The 22,500-nt window shown below is 44.1% G+C and overlaps 1 protein-coding gene across 2 annotated transcripts in view; it reads left to right on the top strand.

The window, feature by feature from the left end:
* prkar2aa (protein kinase, cAMP-dependent, regulatory, type II, alpha A) overlaps positions 1 to 22,500 on the top strand; it is a 91,260-nt gene that overhangs the window by 65,778 nt on the left and 2,982 nt on the right. For both annotated transcript variants that reach the window (XM_083657233.1, XM_083657232.1), the window contains exons 4-10: positions 8,020 to 8,156; positions 10,058 to 10,164; positions 14,317 to 14,458; positions 17,515 to 17,616; positions 17,768 to 17,842; positions 21,469 to 21,534; positions 22,275 to 22,413. In XM_083657233.1, coding sequence (XP_083513359.1) covers positions 8,020 to 8,156; positions 10,058 to 10,164; positions 14,317 to 14,458; positions 17,515 to 17,616; positions 17,768 to 17,842; positions 21,469 to 21,534; positions 22,275 to 22,413 — 768 coding nt within the window. The remainder of the gene's footprint in view (positions 1 to 8,019; positions 8,157 to 10,057; positions 10,165 to 14,316; positions 14,459 to 17,514; positions 17,617 to 17,767; positions 17,843 to 21,468; positions 21,535 to 22,274; positions 22,414 to 22,500) is intronic.

Genomic DNA, 22,500 nt, shown 5'->3' with positions numbered 1-22,500 from the left:
CCATCCAAATGTATCGCATAATTCAAGCAAATTTTGTGAAAATCCGCAAAATAAAATGCGAATTTATGCACGTTTCCATTCAGTTTTGTTTAGCGAGTTTTGGGAGTCGGCAGGTTGGGCAGTAGGTGGTAGGGATGGGCATCGAATTTCGAATTTTCGAATAATCGTTGTTATTATCAAGGTCGACTTTTATTATTGAAATTCGAATTTTTTTTTTTTTTTTTTTTTTCTTTTTTTTTTTTTTTTTTTTTTTCTTTTTTTTTTTTTTTAGTGAAATGTTGCATTGTCTCCCCTGATTCTAAGTATAGTCAAATCGCTTGGTTTGAGCAAGTAAAACAATTTTTATAAGCATTTTAAGCAAGGTTTATGGAAAAATGAATGGCGGATGAAATCCCATGAAGAGGGAGAGGGGGTGACTTTGGCACCCCTTTGGCACTCAGACCTGAGCCTACTAAATATTTAATGAACCACTCATGATTGTCAAAACTGTTTTTTATTTTTGAAAATGTCAATGTCATGTAACATGTTCTTTACTTCAGTGGTGCAATGCTTGTTTGAGCTAAAAATCCACAGCAGAAGCTTTTTATATTAATTAATAAAGCCGTAGACTTAGAATCAGGGGAGACAATGCAACATTTCACTCACACAAAAAAAAAAAAAAAAAATTTTTTTTTACATTTTTTATTTTATTTTCGAATTTCGAATTAAATTCGAATTTGGCCAGCGAATTTCGAATAGTGTTTTTGCTAGAAATGCCCATCCCTAGTAGGTGGCGCTTCTCGTCAGGAGGAGGCGTAACGTACCTGTAGTCATATCAGCGGAGACCTGCTGTGATTGAGTCCTCACCATCCTCATCGTCGTAAAGTCGCCTTCGAAGCATGACGTTCGATTATAACGAACTAGTTGTGTGGCTTAGCCTTCCCAAATGTTGAGGGTCGTTTTTTAGAATTTAATACATAGAATTGGGAACGTTACATTCAATTTCATTCAGACTGCCTGGCACTAATCGCCGCCATTTTCCCCCGGAGTAGCATAAAGCGGAAGTGAAGTCACATCCGGTACGTCATCGTTAATTCGCAAAATCTGTTTCCATTGCAAAAGTGTGCATCTTCCTACTGTCGATATACGCTGATAAATCCACCCCCTCCAAGCGTAAAAACGTGTATGCGATATTTCAACCTTTATTCGAATTTCTGGTGTTTCCATTCAAGTTTATGTTCGCATTTTGGGTAAATGCGAATATCCAGAGGTGGATGGAAACCCCAATACTGATGTCAAACATTGTTCCAGCAGGGTTTTGATAGCGTGTGTCTTGGTGTATGTCATGCATGTAAAGCCCTGTGTAAGCAGTGCAGCACTGTGTTTTGTGGGGCGTGTGTGTCTGAGTTTTCTGTGTGTGTGTGTCTGTGTGTGTGTCTGTGTCTGTGTGTGTCTGTGTGTGTGTGTGTGTGTGTGTGTGTCTGTGTGTGTGTCTGTGTCTGTGTGTGTGTGTGTGTGTGTGTGTGTCTGTGTGTGTGTGTGTGTGTGTGTGTGTGTCTGTGTGTGTACTCTGCTCCTGTTTTCTCACGCTCCGTCGTACTCGACCCGTGCACCCTGTTTACACACGGCTAATTGAATGTAGTCAGACGTCACAGAGCCTCTCTGGGTGTGGCAGCGCTGATGTTAATCTTTACCACTGTCCTCCTATCTCTCCTAGCAGCTGTAACCCTAACCCTATCGCAGTGTCGTCCAATGCAAACGCTTCCTTATGAAGTTGTAATGTTGAGTTGTAAAAGTTTTCATAGACGTCACTGCAGCGATAGCATGTTGAGGTGTGTGCGGCTCCTTATTGAGTTGTAACCTTAAGTTTCCTAGTGTACTAAAAAGTGTTTAGGGATGGGAAATTGATACGATTTTATTGATGCCAATATTATCCATTCTGCTTATCGGTCCGAGTCTTTATCGATTCCTGATCAAATTTCTGTGTGGGGGGAAAAGTAGGCCTACACAGGTTTTCAGCGTCAGCGGTAGGGATGGGCATTTCTAGCAAAAACACTATTCGAAATTCGCTGGCCAAAGTCGACTTTTAATCGAAATTCGAAAAAAAAAAAAAAAAAAGTAAAATAAAATATTATTATTATTATTATTATTTTTTTTGTGAGTGAAATGTTGTATTGTCTCCCCTGATTCTAAGCATAGTCGAATCGCTTGGTTTGAGCAAGTAAAACAATTTTTATAAGCATTTTAAGCAAGGTTTATGGAAAAATGAATGGCGGATGAAATCCCATGAAGAGGGAGAGGTTGCTTATAAAAATTGTTTTACTTGCTCAAACCAAGCGATTCGACTATACTTAGAATCAAGGGAGACAATGCAACATTTCACAAACACTAAAAAAAAAAAAAAAAAAGAATTTCGACTTTCAATAATAAAAGTCGACCTTGATAATAATGATTATACGAAAATTCGAAATTCGATGCCCATTCCTAGTCAGCGGGTCATTGTCTCTTGTCTTGAGTTTGAACACAGTGTTCAGTGTAGTGTACACTGGTACACTACACTGAACACTGCATAGTGTACACTGGTACACTACACTGAACACTGCATACTGTACACTGGTACACTACACTGAACACTGTATAGTGTACACTGGTACATTACACTGAACACTGCATAGTGTACACTGGTACACTACACTGAACACTGCATAGTGTACACTGGTACACTACACTGAACACTGTATAGTGTACACTGGTACATTACACTGAACACTGCATAGTGTACACTGGTACACTACACTGAACCTGCATAGTGTACACTGGTACACTACACTGAACACTGCATAGTGTACACTGGTACACTACACTGAACACTGCATAGTGTACACTGGTACACTACACTGAACACTGCATAGTGTACACTGGTACACTACACTGAACACTGCATAGTGTACACTGGTACACTACACTGAACACTGCATAGTGTACACTGGTACACTACACTGAACACTGTATAGTGTACACTGGTACATTACACTGAACACTGCATAGTGTACACTGGTACACTACACTGAACACTGCATAGTGTACACTGGTACACTACACTGAACACTGCATAGTGTACACTGGTACACTACACTGAACACTGCATAGTGTACACTGGTACACTACACTGAACACTGCATAGTGTACACTGGTACACTACACTGAACACTGCATAGTGTACACTGGTACACTACACTGAACACTGTATAGTGTACACTGGTACATTACACTGAACACTGCATAGTGTACACTGGTACACTACACTGAACCTGCATAGTGTACACTGGTACACTACACTGAACACTGTATAGTGTACACTGGTACACTACACTGAACACTGCATAGTGTACACTGGTACACTACACTGAACACTGTATAGTGTACACTGGTACACTACACTGAACACTGCATAGTGTACACTGGTACACTACACTGAACACTGTATAGTGTACACTGGTACACTACACTGAACACTGTGTAGTGTACACTGGTACACTACACTGAACACTGTGTAGTGTACACTGGTACACTACACTGAACACTGTATAGTGTACAGTGGTACACTACACTGAACACTGTGTAGTGTACCAGTGTACACTACACTGAACACTGTGTAGTGTACACTGGTACACTACACTGAACACTGTGTAGTGTACACTGGTACACTACACTGAACACTGTGTAGTGTACCAGTGTACACTACACTGAACACTGTGTAGTGTACACTGGTACACTACACTGAACACTGTATAGTGTACACTGGTACACTACACTGAACACTGCATAGTGTACACTGGTACACTACACTGAACACTGTATAGTATACACTGGTACACTACACTGAACACTGTGTAGTGTACACTGGTACACTACACTGAACCCTGCATAGTGTACACTGGTACACTACACTGAACACTGTATAGTGTACACTGGTACACTACACTGAACACTGCATAGTGTACACTGGTACACTACACTGAACACTGCATAGTGTACACTGGTACACTACACTGAACACTGCATAGTGTACACTGGTACACTACACTGAACACTGTGTAGTGTACACTGGTACACTACACTGAACACTGCGTAGTGTACACTGGTACACTACACTGAACACTGCATAGTGTACACTGGTACACTACACTGAACACTGTGTAGTGTACACTGGTACACTACACTGAACACTGCATAGTGTATACTGGTACACTACACTGAACACTGTAGTGTACACTACACAACACTGCATAGTGTACACTGGTACACTACACTGAACACTGTGTAGTGTACACTGGTACACTACACTGAACACTGTATAGTGTACACTGGTACACTACACTGAACACTGCATAGTGTACACTGGTACACTACACTGAACACTGTGTAGTGTACACTGGTACACTACACTGAACACTGCGTAGTGTACACTGGTACACTACACTGAACACTGCATAGTGTACACTGGTACACTACACTGAACACTGCATAGTGTACACTGGTACACTACACTGAACACTGTGTAGTGTACACTGGTACACTACACTGAACACTGCATAGTGTACACTGGTACACTACACTGAACACTGTGTAGTGTACACTGGTACACTACACTGAACACTGCGTAGTGTACACTGGTACACTACACTGAACACTGCATAGTGTACACTGGTACACTACACTGAACACTGCATAGTGTACACTGGTACACTACACTGAACACTGTGTAGTGTACACTGGTACACTACACAGAACACTGCATAGTGTACACTGGTACACTACACTGAACACTGTGTAGTGTACACTGGTACACTACACTGAACACTGCATAGTGTACACTGGTACACTACACTGAACAATGTGTAGTGTACACTGGTACACTACACTGAACACTGCATAGTGTACACTGGTACACTACACTGAACACTGCATAGTGTACACTGGTACACTACACTGAACACTGTATAGTGTACACTGGTACACTACACTGAACACTGCATAGTGTACACTGGTACACTACACTGAACACTGCATAGTGTACACTGGTACACTACACTGAACACTGTGTAGTGTACACTGGTACACTACACTGAACACTGCATAGTGTACACTGGTACACTACACTGAACACTGTATAGTGTACACTGGTACACTACACTGAACACTGCATAGTGTACACTGGTACACTACACTGAACACTGTATAGTGTACACTGGTACACTACACTGAACACTGTGTAGTGTACACTGGTACACTACACTGAACACTGTATAGTGTACACTGGTACACTACACTGAACACTGTATAGTGTACACTGGTACACTACACTGAACACTGCATAGTGTACACTGGTACACTACACTGAACACTGTATAGTGTACACTGGTACACTACACTGAACACTGCATAGTGTACACTGGTACACTACACTGAACACTGTATAGTGTACACTGGTACACTACACTGAACACTGCATAGTGTACACTGGTACACTACACTGAACACTGCATAGTGTACACTGGTACACTACACTGAACACTGTATAGTGTACACTGGTACACTACACTGAACACTGTATAGTGTACACTGGTACACTACACTGAACACTGTATAGTGTACACTGGTACACTACACTGAACACTGCATAGTGTACACTGGTACACTACACTGAACACTGCATAGTGTACACTGGTACACTACACTGGTATGTGACATCATCTCTTGTGGGTTAATAGTGAACCCTAATAGTGAAATTGGCCAACAAAGTAGGTGACTATAGCACATTGAAATGAGGGCAATGCCAACTGAGTGGCCGGGGCTTATTAATCTAGTGTCAACATTTACATCGTGCGATTGTTTAAATATTTCAATTTGACAGTTTCTATTGTGGTCCAGGTCCTGTTTACAATTGTTTTGAAACTGGTTTTAGGCGTTAGGTAAAGAGACTTACTTGAAGTGTTATCCAGCTGCTGTGGTGTGCTAAGCTCACAAACATGTGTCGAGCTCCTGATCTGGACTGAAGGCTTTCTCACATGAGAGGAGAGGGACCTGGTGTCTAGCTCCTGATCTGGACTGAAGGCGTTTTCACATGAGAGGAGAGGGACCTGGTGTCTAGCTCCTAATCTGGACTGAAGGCGTTTTCACATGAGAGGAGAGGGACCTGGTGTCTAGCTCCTGATCTGGACTGAAGGCTTTCTCACATGAGAGGAGAGGGACCTGGTGTCCAGCTCCTGATCTGGACTGAAGGCTTTCTCACATGAGAGGAGAGGGACCTGGTGTCTAGCTCCTGATCTGGACTGAAGGCTTTTTCACATGATAGGAGAGGGACCTGGTGTCTAGCTCCTGATCTGGACTGAAGGCTTTCTCACATGAGAGGAGAGGGACCTGGTGTCTAGCTCCTGATCTGGACTGAAGGCTTTCTCACATGAGAGGAGAGGGACCTGGTGTCTAGCTCCTGATCTGGACTGAAGGCTTTCTCACATGGGAGGAGAGGGACCTGGTGTCTAGCTCCTGATCTGGACTGAAGGCTTTCTCACATGGGAGGAGAGGGACCTGGTGTCTAGCTCCTGATCTGGACTGAAGGCGTTTTCACATGAGAGGAGAGGGACCTGGTGTCTAGCTCCTGATCTGCACTGAAGGCGTTTTCACATGAGAGGAGAGGGACCTGGTGTCTAGCTCCTGATCTGGACTGAAGGCTTTCTCACATGAGAGGAGAGGGACCTGGTGTCTAGCTCCTGATCTGGACTGAAGGCTTTCTCACATGAGAGGAGAGGGACCTGGTGTCTAGCTCCTGATCTGGACTGAAGGCTTTCTCACATGATAGGAGAGGGACCTGATGTCTAGCTCCTGATCTGGACTGAAGGCTTTCTCACATGAGGAGAGGGACCTGGTGTCTAGCTCCTGATCTGGACTGAAGGCTTTCTCACATGAGAGGAGAGGGACCTGGTGTCTAGCTCCTGATCTGGACTGAAGGCTTTCTCACATGAGAGGAGAGGGACCTGGTGTCTAGCTCCTGATCTGGACTGAAGGCTTTCTCACATGAGAGGAGAGGGACCTGGTGTCTAGCTCCTGATCTGGACTGAAGGCTTTCTCACATGATAGGAGAGGGACCTGATGTCTAGCTCCTGATCTGGACTGAAGGCTTTCTCACATGAGGAGAGGGACCTGGTGTCTAGCTCCTGATCTGGACTGAAGGCTTTCTCACATGAGAGGAGAGGGACCTGGTGTCTAGCTCCTGATCTGGACTGAAGGCGTTCTCACAGGAGAGGAGAGGGACCTGGTGTCTAGCTCCTGATCTGGACTGAAGGCTTTCTCACATGAGAGGAGAGGGACCTGGTGTCTAGCTCCTGATCTGGACTGAAGGCTTTCTCACATGAGAGGAGAGGGACCTGGTGTCTAGCTCCTGATCTGGACTGAAGGCTTTCTCACATGAGAGGAGAGGGACCTGGTGTCTAGCTCCTGATCTGGACTGAAGGCTTTCTCACATGAGAGGAGAGGGACCTGGGCACAGACAAAATGGTGGGACTGGAAAGGCAAGTTTGAAGAAGCACAGTGGTCTGACTGCATCACAGTGCTGTGCTGCCTTTAAGGACCTGCTGCCCGGCTCGGAAATATGAACTTAGCCGAGCTGACTGCTTATTCTGTGGAAGTCCCAACAAAATGGAGCCTGTTACAAAAGTGTTGCATAGTCATGGGAGTGCGGTGCATAGGGTGCAGTCCATTGACTGTGCAGGACCCCAGACCAATGTGTTCATTCTCTTTTTGTGCCTTTTAGTGAAGGTATTTTAGTTTTTTGATTAAGGCAATGTTTCCCTATGTCATATGTTGCACAGATAAACTGCTCTGCTACTGCCAACGTACTGGCCAAATGGTGTGAACTAAAACTGCAGTAAAACACAACAAAGTCATGTAAAAAGGATGGGGAGAACATCAAATCCAAATGATTGCCCGATTGCAATCCGAACCCGAGTGTAAGAAGGTTTTGACACGTCTTCCCTCCAGTGTGTGCGGAGGCGTTCAACCCAGACGAGGAGGAGGACGACCTGGAGCCCAGAGTGGTTCACCCCAAAACAGATGAACAGCGCTGCCGCCTGCAGGAGGCTTGCCGAGACATCCTACTCTTCAAAACGCTAGATCAGGTAAATCACACACACGCGCACGCACACACGCACGCACGCACACACACACACACACACACACACACACACACACACACACACACTCTGAAGTAAACAAAAAATAGAAGCCAGAAGCAAAGAAACAACAAAAAAGAGATCAAACATTCCCTCAGCCTATGTTCATCTAACTCCAACCCTGACCCCCATTCAAAGTTTCCCACCCACGTTCATACATTGAATTCCATTTTTATTTCTATTAATATCCTTTTCAAGAATGCACTGAAATTTCAGAAACGTTTTCATACGTTCTAATTGATCTAATTGATGTCTTTTCGTAGCTTTAAATATATATAAATAAATATAAATAGATATGTTTTCGCCATCATAGTTACAATATTATTCAGGTCTTTTCCTTCTTCATCATCGCTTAAATCCCCAAACATTATATTTAGAGGACAGCTATGACAATGTGTGCTGTAAACAGAAATCCATTCTTCAATTTGAATCCAAAATAATGCAACTTCAAGACCAAAATAAATGTAAATCACTCTCCTCTTCCACCTCACAAAATCTACACAAATCACACTGTTGGATCAGATGCTCCATGAAAAACATTTGATCAAAAGATGGAAATACTTCTGCAAACTTCTTTGCACATGGGGGAATGCACTGATCCAATTCCTATGGTACATGGGTTCACTTGCTTGTCTTTCTGGGCAGAAACCTGGTGGCACAGTAGCCTATATAGCTATATATATATACTATATATACTATATAGCAGACTGTTTATGTGTCTGTCTGTTGTTTTTGCCGGAGCCGTGCTATATTTGGACATATAGAGACTTGTCTAGCCCGTTTCCAAAGTCCAAAAACCTTGGCTTGGCTGACCAGATGCTCTAAGGGCGGGTTCACACCAGCCTTGTTTAGTCCGGTCTATCGGATCTTTCCCCTTTAGTACGGTCCATAGGGTCGGTGTGAACGCTCCTACTCAAACTCTGGTGCGGACTAAAAAACCGCGCTCTGGTTCGCCTGTGAGAGGTGGTCTCGGTCCGCTCTCAAGCGAACTCTGGAGCGGCCCATTTCTGGATTAGTCAGAGGAAGCACGTGATTTTTTGTGTTGATTTTTTTGGTTATTAAGAAGCTGCTTGCTAGCTGTAGCAGTTAGCTAGCTTATCTCGTCTCGTTACCAGCGACATCACAAACAGACAAAAATGACTATTGGCAGGGGACAAACGTGGAGTCTGTAATGTTTACTGTTCTATTGACATATAATTGTCTAAATAAACAGACATAAATTGACTGGTCAAACGACGTGCGTCCATCTTCATTTTCTGACATGGAGTAACTGGGTGTCGCATAGTGACACGTCATCAACAATGGCCGATGGCCTCAACGTAAACTGTCGGGAGGAAGTCAGTATGGCCAATAACAGAAGGAGATTTCTGCCCACGTGACTTTGGTTGGTGTGGGCAGGACTAGTGGATTTTGGCCTTGTAGACGCAAACCGAACCAGCGGAAAAACGAAACAATGTTTCATCCTCTTCTCTGGCCCGAACCAAGGACCCGGACTTTCTGGTGTGAACCTGCCCTAAAACTTGATTTGATCTTTTTAAAACCTATTTCTGTTCCCACTATGAACGACAATGATACATATAAGGCAATATGACCGACTCACATCCTCTGGACATTGTTTTCCCCAATCTCAACGTCAGACAATATCATATTATGAAATAAAAAAATATTCCTCTCATGTTCTCTCTAATCGGATTTTCCCACTGGGATCATAAATTTCAACTTCTCTCTCACAGGAACAGTTTAAAACATATCAATTCTAAACATCTGTCCACATATAAACATACATATCTTCCATTCTTTCTCCTCCTCATTCGCTTGTCTTGTTCTCCCTCCCTCCCGGTGTGCAGGAGCAGTTCTCGGAGGTGCTGGATGCCATGTTTGAGTTGCGGGTTCAACCCCAGGAGCACGTCATCGACCAGGGGGACGACGGGGACAACTTCTATGTCATAGAGAGGTAGGAGACGCAGCACTCTGCCTATACGTGTGTACTTTGGGTCATTGAAGCGCAGGTCACTTTGCATTTGCAAGTAGTTAAATCGTTTATTTTAACTGGCTTAGGTGCCAAAGTGGGTGGAGTTCAGCATGTTGGACAAAAGTAAGAGTGCAGAAAAGGTTCAGATGGTCACAGGGCGTCACAGTCTGAATTATGAGACAGTGTAAACAAGCTGATCCAGTGCTGTAGAGGCATGCTATGTGACCCAGGTCCAAACAGCTGATCCAGTGCTGTAGAGGCATGTTATGTGACCCAGGTCCAAACAGCTGATCCAGTGCTGTAGAGGCATGTTAGGTGACCCAGGTCCAAACAGCTGATCCAGTGCTGTAGAGGCATGTTATGTGACCCAGGTCCAAACAGCTGATCCAGTGCTGTAGAGGCGTTATGTGACCCAGGTCCAAACAGCTGATCCAGTGCTGTAGAGGCATGTTATGTGACCCAGGTCCAAACAGCTGATCCAGTGCTGTAGAGGCATGCTATGTGACCCAGGTCCAAACAGCTGATCCAGTGCTGTAGAGGCATGTTATGTGACCCAGGTCCAAACAGCTGATCCAGTGCTGTAGAGGCATGCTATGTGACCCAGGTCCAAACAGCTGATCCAGTGCTGTAGAGGCATGTTATGTGACCCAGGTCCAAACAGCTGATCCAGTGCTGTAGAGGCATGCTATGTGACCCAGGTCCAAACAGCTGATCCAGTGCTGTAGAGGCATGTTATGTGACCCAGGTCCAAACAGCTGATCCAGTGCTGTAGAGGCATGTTATGTGACCCAGGTCCAAACAGCTGATCCAGTGCTGTAGAGGCGTTATGTGACCCAGGTCCAAACAGCTGATCCAGTGCTGTAGAGGCATGCTATGTGACCCAGGTCCAAACAGCTGATCCAGTGCTGTAGATGCATGCTATGTGACCCAGGTCCAAACAGCTGATCCAGTGCTGTAGAGGCATGTTATGTGACCCAGGTCCAAACAGCTGATCCAGTGCTGTAGAGGCATGCTATGTGACCCAGGTCCAAACAGCTGATCCAGTGCTGTAGAGGCATGCTATGTGACCCAGGTCCAAACAGCTGATCCAGTGCTGTAGAGGCATGTTATGTGACCCAGGTCCAAACAGCTGATCCAGTGCTGTAGAGGCGTTATGTGACCCAGGTCCAAACAGCTGATCCAGTGCTGTAGAGGCATGCTATGTGACCCAGGTCCAAACAGCTGATCCAGTGCTGTAGAGGCATGTTATGTGACCCAGGTCCAAACAGCTGATCCAGTGCTGTAGAGGCATGCTATGTGACCCAGGTCCAAACAGCTGATCCAGTGCTGTAGAGGCATGCTATGTGACCCAGGTCCAAACAGCTGATCCAGTGCTGTAGAGGCATGCTATGTGACCCAGGTCCAAACAGCTGATCCAGTGCTGTAGAGGCATGCTATGTGACCCAGGTCCAAACAGCTGATCCAGTGCTGTAGAGGCATGCTATGTGACCCAGGTCCAAACAGCTGATCCAGTGCTGTAGAGGCATGTTATGTGACCCAGGTCCAAACAGCTGATCCAGTGCTGTAGAGGCATGCTATGTGACCCAGGTCCAAACAGCTGATCCAGTGCTGTAGAGGCATGCTATGTGACCCAGGTCCAAACAGCTGATCCAGTGCTGTAGAGGCATGCTATGTGACCCAGGTCCAAACAGCTGATCCAGTGCTGTAGAGGCATGCTATGTGACCCAGGTCCAAACAGCTGATCCAGTGCTGTAGAGGCATGCTATGTGACCCAGGTCCAAACAGCTGATCCAGTCCTGTAGAGGCATGCGCCCATACCCATATGATATGTGTAGCCATATCATACTGCCCCCCTGGACTGTACTGTTTACACTGGCCTTTACATGTTAGTGATAGGTGGCAGGATCATTTTAAAATTGACGATTTTTGAAGTAAAAGCTGATGGTTTTTGCCTGGAAATTAGTTTTGCAATCAAGCTACCAGTTGCTGTTACTCAGTTGCATTACATTATCAGCCCACATTATTTTTTCACGTAAACAAGATTTGCAGATGTCTTTTAGCACAAAGTAAACAGACTTAGCAGCAGTATTTGTTCATTCTGCTCAGCCACATTCTGCTCCACGTATAGAGTGTTATCTCTTCATCTGCATACACTCTTTGTAAGCCCTGTACTCCAGACATGCTCTGACCTTTGAGAGCAGCGTGCCTGGTGAGACCTAACCTGTCCCAGGCTTTTCCCCGGCCTGGAAAGAGGTGGAGGAGGTGGCTAATGTCACCGGCAGGGTGGAGTTTTAGCATGGACTCACACAGAGGTGCGGGAAACAAACCGTGGGGGGGGGGGGGGGGTCCATCCCTTTCCAGTTCCCTTCCTGTAACTTGCATTTGCATAGTACACACACTGTTCATAGAGTCCCATCCAAACTCTGTAGGCTACTTGTGAACCAAATCGATGCATCTGCTCTACATTCTTGTTAGCTTGCCATAGTGTTGTTGTTAGCTTGCCGTAGTGTAATGAATAACATGATTTTTATTCAGAAAAAAACACATTTGATTTATATTTTATTAAAAAAAATATATATTATATAAAATCTCCCATCTCTTCTAGAAAATAGAGGAGGACCATCCTCCCTTGCCTCACTGGAAAAAAAACCCTGATATATATATATATATATAACGGTATATATATATATATATATATATATATATATATATAAAGCACATACAGTACACACACACACACACACACACACACACACACACACACACGCATCCACTCAGTCCAGACTCAGACTAGTGGAACATTATTTTGTCCAGCGGCTGCTTGGTCTCAATAACCACTTTCTCTCTTTACCAGCCAACTAGGTCAAGTTCAATCAAGTCAAGCAATTTTGGCTGCCGATCATTTCCCCCCTGACTTACTGTACAGTACAGCACATTAAGATCACTTTCCTCATAGTTGATTTGCAATTAGGGCTGGGCGATGTGGTTGAAATCAATATTTTTTTTCTTTAATATATTGATGCATATCACAACTAGGAATGATGCATGCAAAATCACATTAAATAATGACTATTCATCACAATATGATTCCACTGATCTCGAGCCCTAACCCTTACACCTCAAGGTGTCAAAATGTCCCCCCGCCCCCTTCTTCTACATGTGTCTAAATGGATTTATGATCTGTGAAGGAATCACAGCTCTCACCTGGGTCCACCTGCTCAGTGCGTTTCACAGAAAGAGCACGAGCAGCGCTGCTGTTTTGCACAGCGTGTGTGGATTATGTCGCTTGGCTGTGTCCAGTCAGCCGACAACATCATCGTCCTCATCATCACTCATGGTAATCCAGTCAAACTAAATCAATACTCCACCAGCAACAAGGGTTTAGCCCGGCCACACAGCCAATCAGAGGACAAGTCCACCAGTAACAAGGGTTTAGCCCGGCCACACAGCCAATCAGAGGACAAGTCCACCAGTAGCAAGGGTTTAGCCCGGCCACACAGCCAATCAGAGGACAAGTCCACCAGTAACAAGGGTTTAGCCCGGCCACACAGCCAATCAGAGGACAACTCCACCAGCAACAAGGGTTTAGCCCGGCCACACAGCCAATCAGAGGACAAGCTAGTAAACTTTACACAATGACTGGATAATCCTGCTAATCCTGCTGAGCAGATGACCTGACTCCTTATTGACAATACATATGATACTCATTCTCACATTCACTTATGTAAGCATATGAATATGGCAAATAATGGCAAAATATCCACTTATCTAGAAATATTCACACAATCGCAGACATACAAACAAGCACGCGCACACACACACACACACACACATTTTCTCACTCAGTCTGCCAAGCCAACACAAGGTCGTATCCGGAGGCTACAGATAAACTGTAATTGGATGGTTATTTAATCGAGTCAACAGGCCAAAACGCATCACTGATCACCTTTTGACGGATGTTCCAGGTGATAGAAAATAAATCACAGAGAAGTCATCCCACCTTTATTTATGTTATTTTGTTGTGTTTTTGGATTTAACTCTTTTCTCTACTTTCATTCCCCATTCTCTCCTCCTTCACTGCCCCCCCTCCCCTCTCTCCCTCTCTCTCTCTCTCTCTCTCTCTCCCCCCCCCAGAGGTGTGTTTGACATAGTGGTGAAAGGAGTATGCGTGGGTCAGTATGACAATAAGGGCAGCTTCGGGGAGCTGGCACTCATGTACAACACGCCGCGCGCCGCTACCATCATCGCCACCCAGGAGGGGTCGCTATGGGGACTGGTGAGAACACGCCCGCGCGCACACACACACACACACACACACACACACACACACACACACACACACACGTAAACTATCTCCGGTAACACTGAGTGATAGCAAAACCAGATGGAAATTAGAATATACTGATATATGTGCTATATTCTGGTAATCATGACTGTTTTGGAAATTTAATAATTACCCATAGTTTATCTAGTTTATCATTAATTTCTTCCAAAACATAATGGATCCAGCCTGTACAACCATTTTCATTTTGTCAACTTCACCTATCCATCCTTTGAAAAAGTACAACTGTTCAGATGGTGAATAGTTAAGTCAAGATTAGATTTCTCTTAGTTTGAATTGTGAGTGAGATTTGCTGTGCTGTCTCCATCATCCACTTCTGTATATTCATTCAGTTTGCTGGGGCCTAATAATAAGAATGGGGGTCTCCAGGCCATGAATGAAGATCACTCACTCTGCAGCAGCGCCCCCCTGTGGCCGTGCAGGGGAAGAACAGTGCCGATCACACAGCATGAATGAAGCTGCCTTGGTGTGCTACAGGAGGTGGAATGAGTGAATGATGTGTTGATTTGATTTGATTTGAACGATGTGTTGATTTGGAAACTAAGTGTAATGTTGTAAGTCACTCTGAGTGAGCAGCATTAGTTTAAGTGCAATGTTGTAAGTCACTCTGAGTGAGCAGCATTAGTTTAAGTGTAATGTTGTAAGTCACTCTGAGTGAGCAGCATTAGTTTAAGTGTAATGTTGTAAGTCACTCTGAGTGAGCAGCATTAGTTTAAGTGTAATGTTGTAAGTCACTCTGAGTGAGCAGCATTAGTTTAAGTGTAATGTTGTAAGTCACTCTGAGTGAGCAGCATTAGTTTAAGTGTAATGTTGTAAGTCACTCTGAGTGAGCAGCATTAGTTTAAGTGTAATGTTGTAAGTCACTCTGAGTGAGCAGCATTAGTTTAAGTGCAATGTTGTAAGTCACTCTGAGTGAGCAGCATTAGTTTAAGTGTAATGTTGTAAGTCACTCTGAGTGAGCAGCATTAGTTTAAGTGTAATGTTGTAAGTCACTCTGAGTGAGCAGCATTAGTTGTGTTATATGCCTTAAATAACAGTGTGGATGATGTGTCCTCAGTGCTTTATAAAATAACATGCCTCTTGCTGCTTTGTACTCTACTCTCTCTTTGTACTCTACTCTCTCTTTGTACTCTACTCTCACTCTTTGTACTCTACTCTCTCTCTTTGTACTCTACTCTCTCTTTTTGTACTCTACTCTCTCTCTTTGTACTCTACTCTCTTTTTGTACTCTACTCTCTCTCTTTGTACTCTACTCTCTCTCTTTGTACTCTACTCTCTCTCTTTGTACTCTACTCTCTCTTTTTGTACTCTACTCTCTCTCTTTGTACTCTACTCTCTTTTTGTACTCTACTCTCTCTCTTTGTACTCTACTCTCTCTCTTTGTACTCTACTCTCTCTCTTTGTACTCTACTCTCTCTCTTTGTACTCTACTCTCTCTTTTTGTACTCTACTCTCTCTTTTTGTACTCTACTCTCTCTCTTTGTACTCTACTCTCTCTTTTTGTACTCTACTCTCTCTTTGTACTCTACTCTCTGTACTCTACTCTCTCTCTTTGTACTCTACTCTCTCTCTTTGTACTCTACTCTCTCTCTTTGTACTCTACTCTCTCTCTTTGTACTCTACTCTCTCTCTTTGTACTCTACTCTCTCTTTGTACTCTACTCTCTCTCTTTGTACTCTACTCTCTCTTTGTACTCTACTCTCTCTTTGTACTCTACTCTCTCTTTGTACTCTACTCTCTCTTTGTACTCTACTCTCTCTTTGTACTCTACTCTCTGTCTTTGTACTCTACTCTCTCTTTGTACTCTACTCTCTCTCTTTGTACTCTACTCTCTCTTTGTACTCTACTCTCTCTCTTTGTACTCTACTCTCTCTTTTTGTACTCTACTCTCTCTTTGTACTCTACTCTCTCTTTGTACTCTACTCTCTCTTTGTACTCTACTCTCTCTCTTTGTACTCTACTCTCTCTTTGTACTCTACTCTCTCTCTTTGTACTCTACTCTCTCTTTGTACTCTACTCTCTCTTTTTGTACTCTACTCTCTCTCTTTGTACTCTACTCTCTCTTTTTGTACTCTACTCTCTCTTTGTACTCTACTCTCTCTTTGTACTCTACTCTCTCTCTTTGTACTCTACTCTCTCTTTGTACTCTACTCTCTCTTTGTACTCTACTCTCTCTCTTTGTACTCTACTCTCTCTTTGTACTCTACTCTCTCTTTTTGTACTCTACTCTCTCTTTGTACTCTACTCTCTCTCTTTGTACTCTACTCTCTCTTTGTACTCTACTCTCTCTTTGTACTCTACTCTCTCTTTGTACTCTACTCTCTCTTTGTACTCTACTCTCTCTCTTTGTACTCTACTCTCTCTTTGTACTCTACTCTCTCTTTGTACTCTACTCTCTCTCTCTTTGTACTCTACTCTCTTTGTACTCTACTCTCTCTCTTTGTACTCTACTCTCTCTTTGTACTCTACTCTCTCTCTTTGGACTCTACTCTCTCGTTGTACTCTACTCTCTCTTTGTACTCTACTCTCTTTGTACTCTACTCTCTTTGTACTCTACTCTCTCTCTTTGTACTCTACTCTCTCTCTTTGTACTCTACTCTCTCTTTGTACTCTACTCTCTCTCTTTGTACTCTATTCTCTCTTTGTACTCTACTCTCTCTTTGTACTCTACTCTCTCTCTTTGTACTCTACTCTCTCTTTGTACTCTACTCTCTCTTTGTACTCTCCCACTCCGAAGCTAAAGAGGCATCTCTTTGCTTTCAAGAGATATTTTTAGATTTGTGAAGAGATGACGTCTGTTCTGTGCATCACCGGTTTCTCCTTAATGTTGAACTCTGGATGACTAATTATTTGCTTTCCTTTGTTTAGGAGCAACACTTTTCTCTGCAGTGTGTTTTCATGTACATAAAACTCTTTTTGTTTCTCTCTCCCGTGTGTGTGTGTGTGTGTGTGTGTGTGTGTGCGTGCGTGCGTGCGTCCACACTCTCCAGGATCGCGCCACGTTCCGTAGACTCGTTGTGAAGCTCAATGCCAAGAAGAGGAGGATGTATGAGTGCTTCATTGAGTCTGTGCCTCTACTCAAATCACTGGAGGTGAGGAGGAGATGAGGGGAGGAGATGGGCGTTGTGGTTGTAGCCTGCTGTCTCTCTCTCTCACTGCCTTTTCCTGCCTCTCTCTTCTGTCGTCTTTCTCTTGCTACTCATTCACCTCCCCCTCTCTATCTCTTCTCCTCTTCCTCTTCAGGTATCAGAGAGGATGAAGATAGTGGATGTATTAGGAATGAAGCAGTTCTCAGATGGTGAGCGCATCATCATGCAGGTAAGACGTGAAAAAAGTCCTTTCCCCCGTGTACTATATATATATATATATACATATATACATATATATATATATATATATACTGTAGTTTAAATGTTGAGCATTGCACTGTTGGTGTCGATTCCCTCTGAGACCACCCATGCTGAAAATGACATGTCACGTTAAAACGTCAGTAGGTGATGCCTCAGGTCTTTGTAGTTGATCTCTGGTCTTGTGGAGATTGTAGGGATTATTTTAGCTAGGAATTATTTTAGCTAGGAATTATTTTAGCTAGGAATTATTTTAGCTAGGGATTATTGTATGACTAATGGGATTAGGGAGATGCACATGTCTATTGATACAAAGTGTTTCCCTATTTAGGGATTGAATTCAAGATTCAAGATTTTTATTGTCACTCCATGGTACAAGTACCACGTGTGAAATTCTTGTGCAGTGGACTCCGTTTACGACATAGTACAAATAGGCAACAAGCAATGAGTAATAGGCAATAAGAAATAGGCATCAATAAGCAATAAGACAGCAATAAGGCAATAAGAAATAGGCATCAATAAGCAATAAGACAAGTCGGTGGCTTATACGACAGTGGCATATTCATTGCACATAGGTGCACATGTCATGTGCATACGTTAGACGTGTTCAGACATTCCAAATTCGACGTTTTATACATACATGTGCAAATAGCATGTACCTTATTAAACATACACTTAAATTTACAATTAAACGTTAGGCACCTTATTAAACATACACTTAAATTTACAATTAAACGTTAGGCATCCGTAATAGTAGCAGCTGCAGTACGGTACGGTACGACTACTGCACTATTTTGTGCATATTAAGGAGTCTCGTGGCCTGCGGGAAGAAACTGTTCCTCAAGCGATTTGTGCGTGTTTTTGGAGCCCTGTATCTCCTCCCTGAGGGTAACAGGGAGAACAGGCTGTTGTGGGGATGGTTTGTGTCTTTGATGATCTTCAGGGACCTCCTGAGGCACCGCTGGTTGTACAGTTCGTGCAGTTCTGGCAGCTCACATCCTGTTACGTGCTGGGCTGCGCGTCTCACTCTCCGTAGCGCCCTGCGGTCCATGGTGGTACAGTTCCCGTACCAGGCGGTGAAGCCGCCTGTCAGCAGGCACCTGGCAGGTGCCTCTGTAGAAGTCCCCGAGGATTTCTTTCCTCAGCCCGAATTTCTTCAGGCGCCTGAGTCCGTGTAGTCGCTGTTGGGCCTTTTTGACAACAGTGGCGGTGTGGCCGGCCCAGGTCAGGTCCTGGTGGATGTTGACTCCCAGGTACTTGAAGCTGTCCACCCTTTCCACCACTGTGCCGTTGATGGTGATTGGGGGGTGTGTGCCCCCCCCTCTCCTGTAGTCTACAATAATTGATGCTGAAACTGACAGCAGGTTCACTTCCAGAACTGGCGAAAGATCAACAGCGAGTTTTGCTCTCTTACCAGTAGATCATGTCATAACCCTAACCCAGTCACATTGATTTAGTCACATTGATTTAGTTGCAGAGACAGAACTAAGAAAATGTGGTTGTTAAATGACCAATGTGGTGAGCAGAAAAGACATTTGACTGGTATTAAGTTAAGTTAAGGGTTAGGGTCAGGGGTATTAAGTTGTCTGCTCTCCTCCACAGGGAGACCTGGTATTAAGTTAAGTTAAGGGTTAGGGTTAGGGGTATTAAGTTGTCTGCTCTCCTCCACATGGAGACCTGGTATTAAGTTAAGTTAAGGGTTAGGGTTAGGGTTATTAACACATTGACTGCCAGCCTTTTTTCAATGCTGTAGGTAGGTTCTGCCAGTTTTTTTTATGAGGATTCTAGGCTCATTTTACAAGAGCCGAGGATTCTTTTCTGTTAGGACTTCGTGAACACCAATCATCTAAAAAGAACTAATAGAATGTGTGCTTTCTCTGTCTAAAAGAGTTAGTTTGTAGAGTTAGTAGTTATGTAAGCATTAGCAGTTGAATACAGCATGGTTTCAGCGTCAGAAAAAATATTCAGAGATAAACGGCTTTTTGTGAAATTCGATAGAACAGTCACTTTAACCATTCATTTTTGGCATCAGTAAGACCTAAACAATAGTTTTGAACAGTAATTTCCTCCATAACAGCAGGAAACTCCCCTCTGCTCAACTCCTCCCTCCGTGGGCGTTCTTCTTGGCTGCAGCGCCGTGTCACAAGCACTTTCCTACCTGTGCAAATGCACTTTCTCATACTCTCGACCTCTCAAATAAATTTCTGAATAGAAATTAAATTACTCTAAATTAGAGCAAAAAAGAAACAAAAAAGAATGGGTTGAAAATCCCATTCTAAAAGCCTTTTATGGCTGTTTCCAATTTGGTGCTATTTTGCAAGGCAAAATGGCCTGCTGCACCACAAGCTTGTCACCAGTCTCACTGCTTTGCTGCTGCTGTGCGGCTGTGAGCCTGTCTGCGCGGCCGCTCTTTGAGGAAGTCTGGTTGGACTCGCTCGCTTCTTGGAGTTTTGGTTGAGAGCTTTGATCAAGCTTTTGCGATTCTGGTCATATTTATGCTGCGTGTTTCAAAGTGTGTTCCATCCATGATCTATTATGCAAATTTGCAATCCCGCACTGTCAGCAATCAGCGCGAAAACGAAAGCGTTTTCGCCAATCCATTTTCATGAGAATGGCTTCGTCACACTGCTTTTTGCTTGCCTTCCTCCTTCCTTGTCTCCACTTAGTGGGTCGGTGGAATGGGTTGTACACGTTGTACACGTCCAATACTTATATAAGAGATGTAAAAGGGTTAGATGCACATCCCACCGTCAAAAAAAAAAAATGTTTATGTAAGCCGAGATATCTCGTCCTTGGCACTCAACGGTTGGATCATGTAAGCCGAGATATCTCGTCCTTGGCACTCAACGTGTTAAGTTGTCTGCTCTCCTCCACAGGGAGACCTGGTATTAAGTTAAGGGTTAGGGTTAGGGGTATTAAGTTGTCTGCTCTCCTCCACAGGGAGACCTGGTATTAAGTTAAGTTAAGGGTTAGGGTTATGTTGTCTGCTCTCCTCCACAGGGAGACCTGGTATTAAGTTAAGTTAAGGGTTACTGTAGGGTTATTAAGTTGTCTGCTCTCCTCCACAGGGAGGCCTGGTATTAAGTTAAGTTAAGGGTTAGGGTTAGGGGTATTAAGTTGTCTGCTCTCCTCCACAGGGAGACCTGGTATTAAGTTGTCTGCTCTCCTCCACAGGGAGACCTGGTGTTAAGTTAAGTTAAGGGTTAGGGTTAGGGGTATTAAGTTGTCTGCTCTCCTCCACAGGGAGACCTGGTATTAAGTTGTCTGCTCTCCTCCACAGGGAGACCTGGTATTAAGTTAAGTTAAGGGTTAGGGTTAGGGGTATTAAGTTGTCTGCTCTCCTCCACAGGGAGACCTGGTATTAAGTTGTCTGCTCTCCTCCACAGGGAGACCTGGTATTAAGTTGTCTGCTCTCCTCCACAGGGAGACCTGGTATTAAGTTGTCTGCTCTCCTCCACAGGGAGACCTGGTATTAAGTTGTCTGCTCTCCTCCACAGGGAGACCTGGTATTAAGTTGTCTGCTCTCCTCCACAGGGAGACCTGGTATTAAGTTAAGTTAAGGGTTAGGGGTATTAAGTTGTCTGCTCTCCTCCACAGGGAGACAAGGCCGACTGCTTCTACATCGTAGAATCCGGAGAGGTGAAGATTATGATGAAGAGTAAAGTAAGTGACTCCGCCTCCTTTCCTCTCTTTCACAACTCTTCATTTAATTTGAGGGTTTTAATGTACCTGGTGTCTGTTTCACCGCATAACGCTCAGCCACTTATAGATGGATTGAATTACACCTCCAGTTCTACTCTTTCACCTTTCTCCAACTATCACTTATCCACTTAGTTGAACAAAATGTTATTGTGTGGGTTAGGGTTGGGCATTCTTAATCTTAACCTCGTCGAACCTCGTCTAAACGTGTTCTAATGGCTCATTTATACTCCATGTTCATACGTAAATAGACGCGTCCGTTTCAAACGTTATTATTGTCACTGACCACATACTTCCATGCCTTTTTCACCTTGGTATCATGTTAGCAATACATCCACCAGTGGGCAGTAGAGAGTCAAATGTATGCATGTGTGTGTGTGGTTTTGCTGCGTATCCGTAAGCTTTCAGATGAAGGACAGAAAATGAAATGAACGCAGAGTACGGACAGAAGGCTCTGTCCGTCTCCGTCTTTAACGTAGAGTATAATTTGGCCTTAAGACTTCAAAACTGTTTCCTGTTTCCGCCGAGCAACAGCGTTGGGAGTAAACCCAACAGCGTTAGAGTAAACCCAACAGCGTTAGAGCAAACCCAACAGCGTTAGCGTAAACCCAACAGTGCCAATCACCATTTTTTGCTGGGAGCTGTAAAGAAAAGTGCTCAATGCTTTGTGACCTTTATTCCTCTCCTTTCCTCTCCTCCTCCAGACGAAGGCTGACCATGCAGACAATGTGGAGGTGGAGATAACGCGCTGTAGCAGAGGGCAGTACTTTGGGGAGCTGGCCCTGGTCACCAACAAGCCCCGGGCCGCCTCGGTCTACGCAGTGGGCGCCGTCAAGTGTTTGGGTAAGGACTACACGCACACGCACACACGCACACACACACACACGCACGCACACATGCACACACACACACACACACACACACACACAC

This window comes from Poromitra crassiceps, assembly GCF_964638095.1.
Source record: "Poromitra crassiceps genome assembly, chromosome: 20".
In the NCBI taxonomy this organism is placed as follows: Eukaryota; Metazoa; Chordata; class Actinopteri; order Beryciformes; family Melamphaidae; genus Poromitra; species Poromitra crassiceps.
This window is presented reverse-complemented; position numbering and strand designations above follow the sequence as displayed.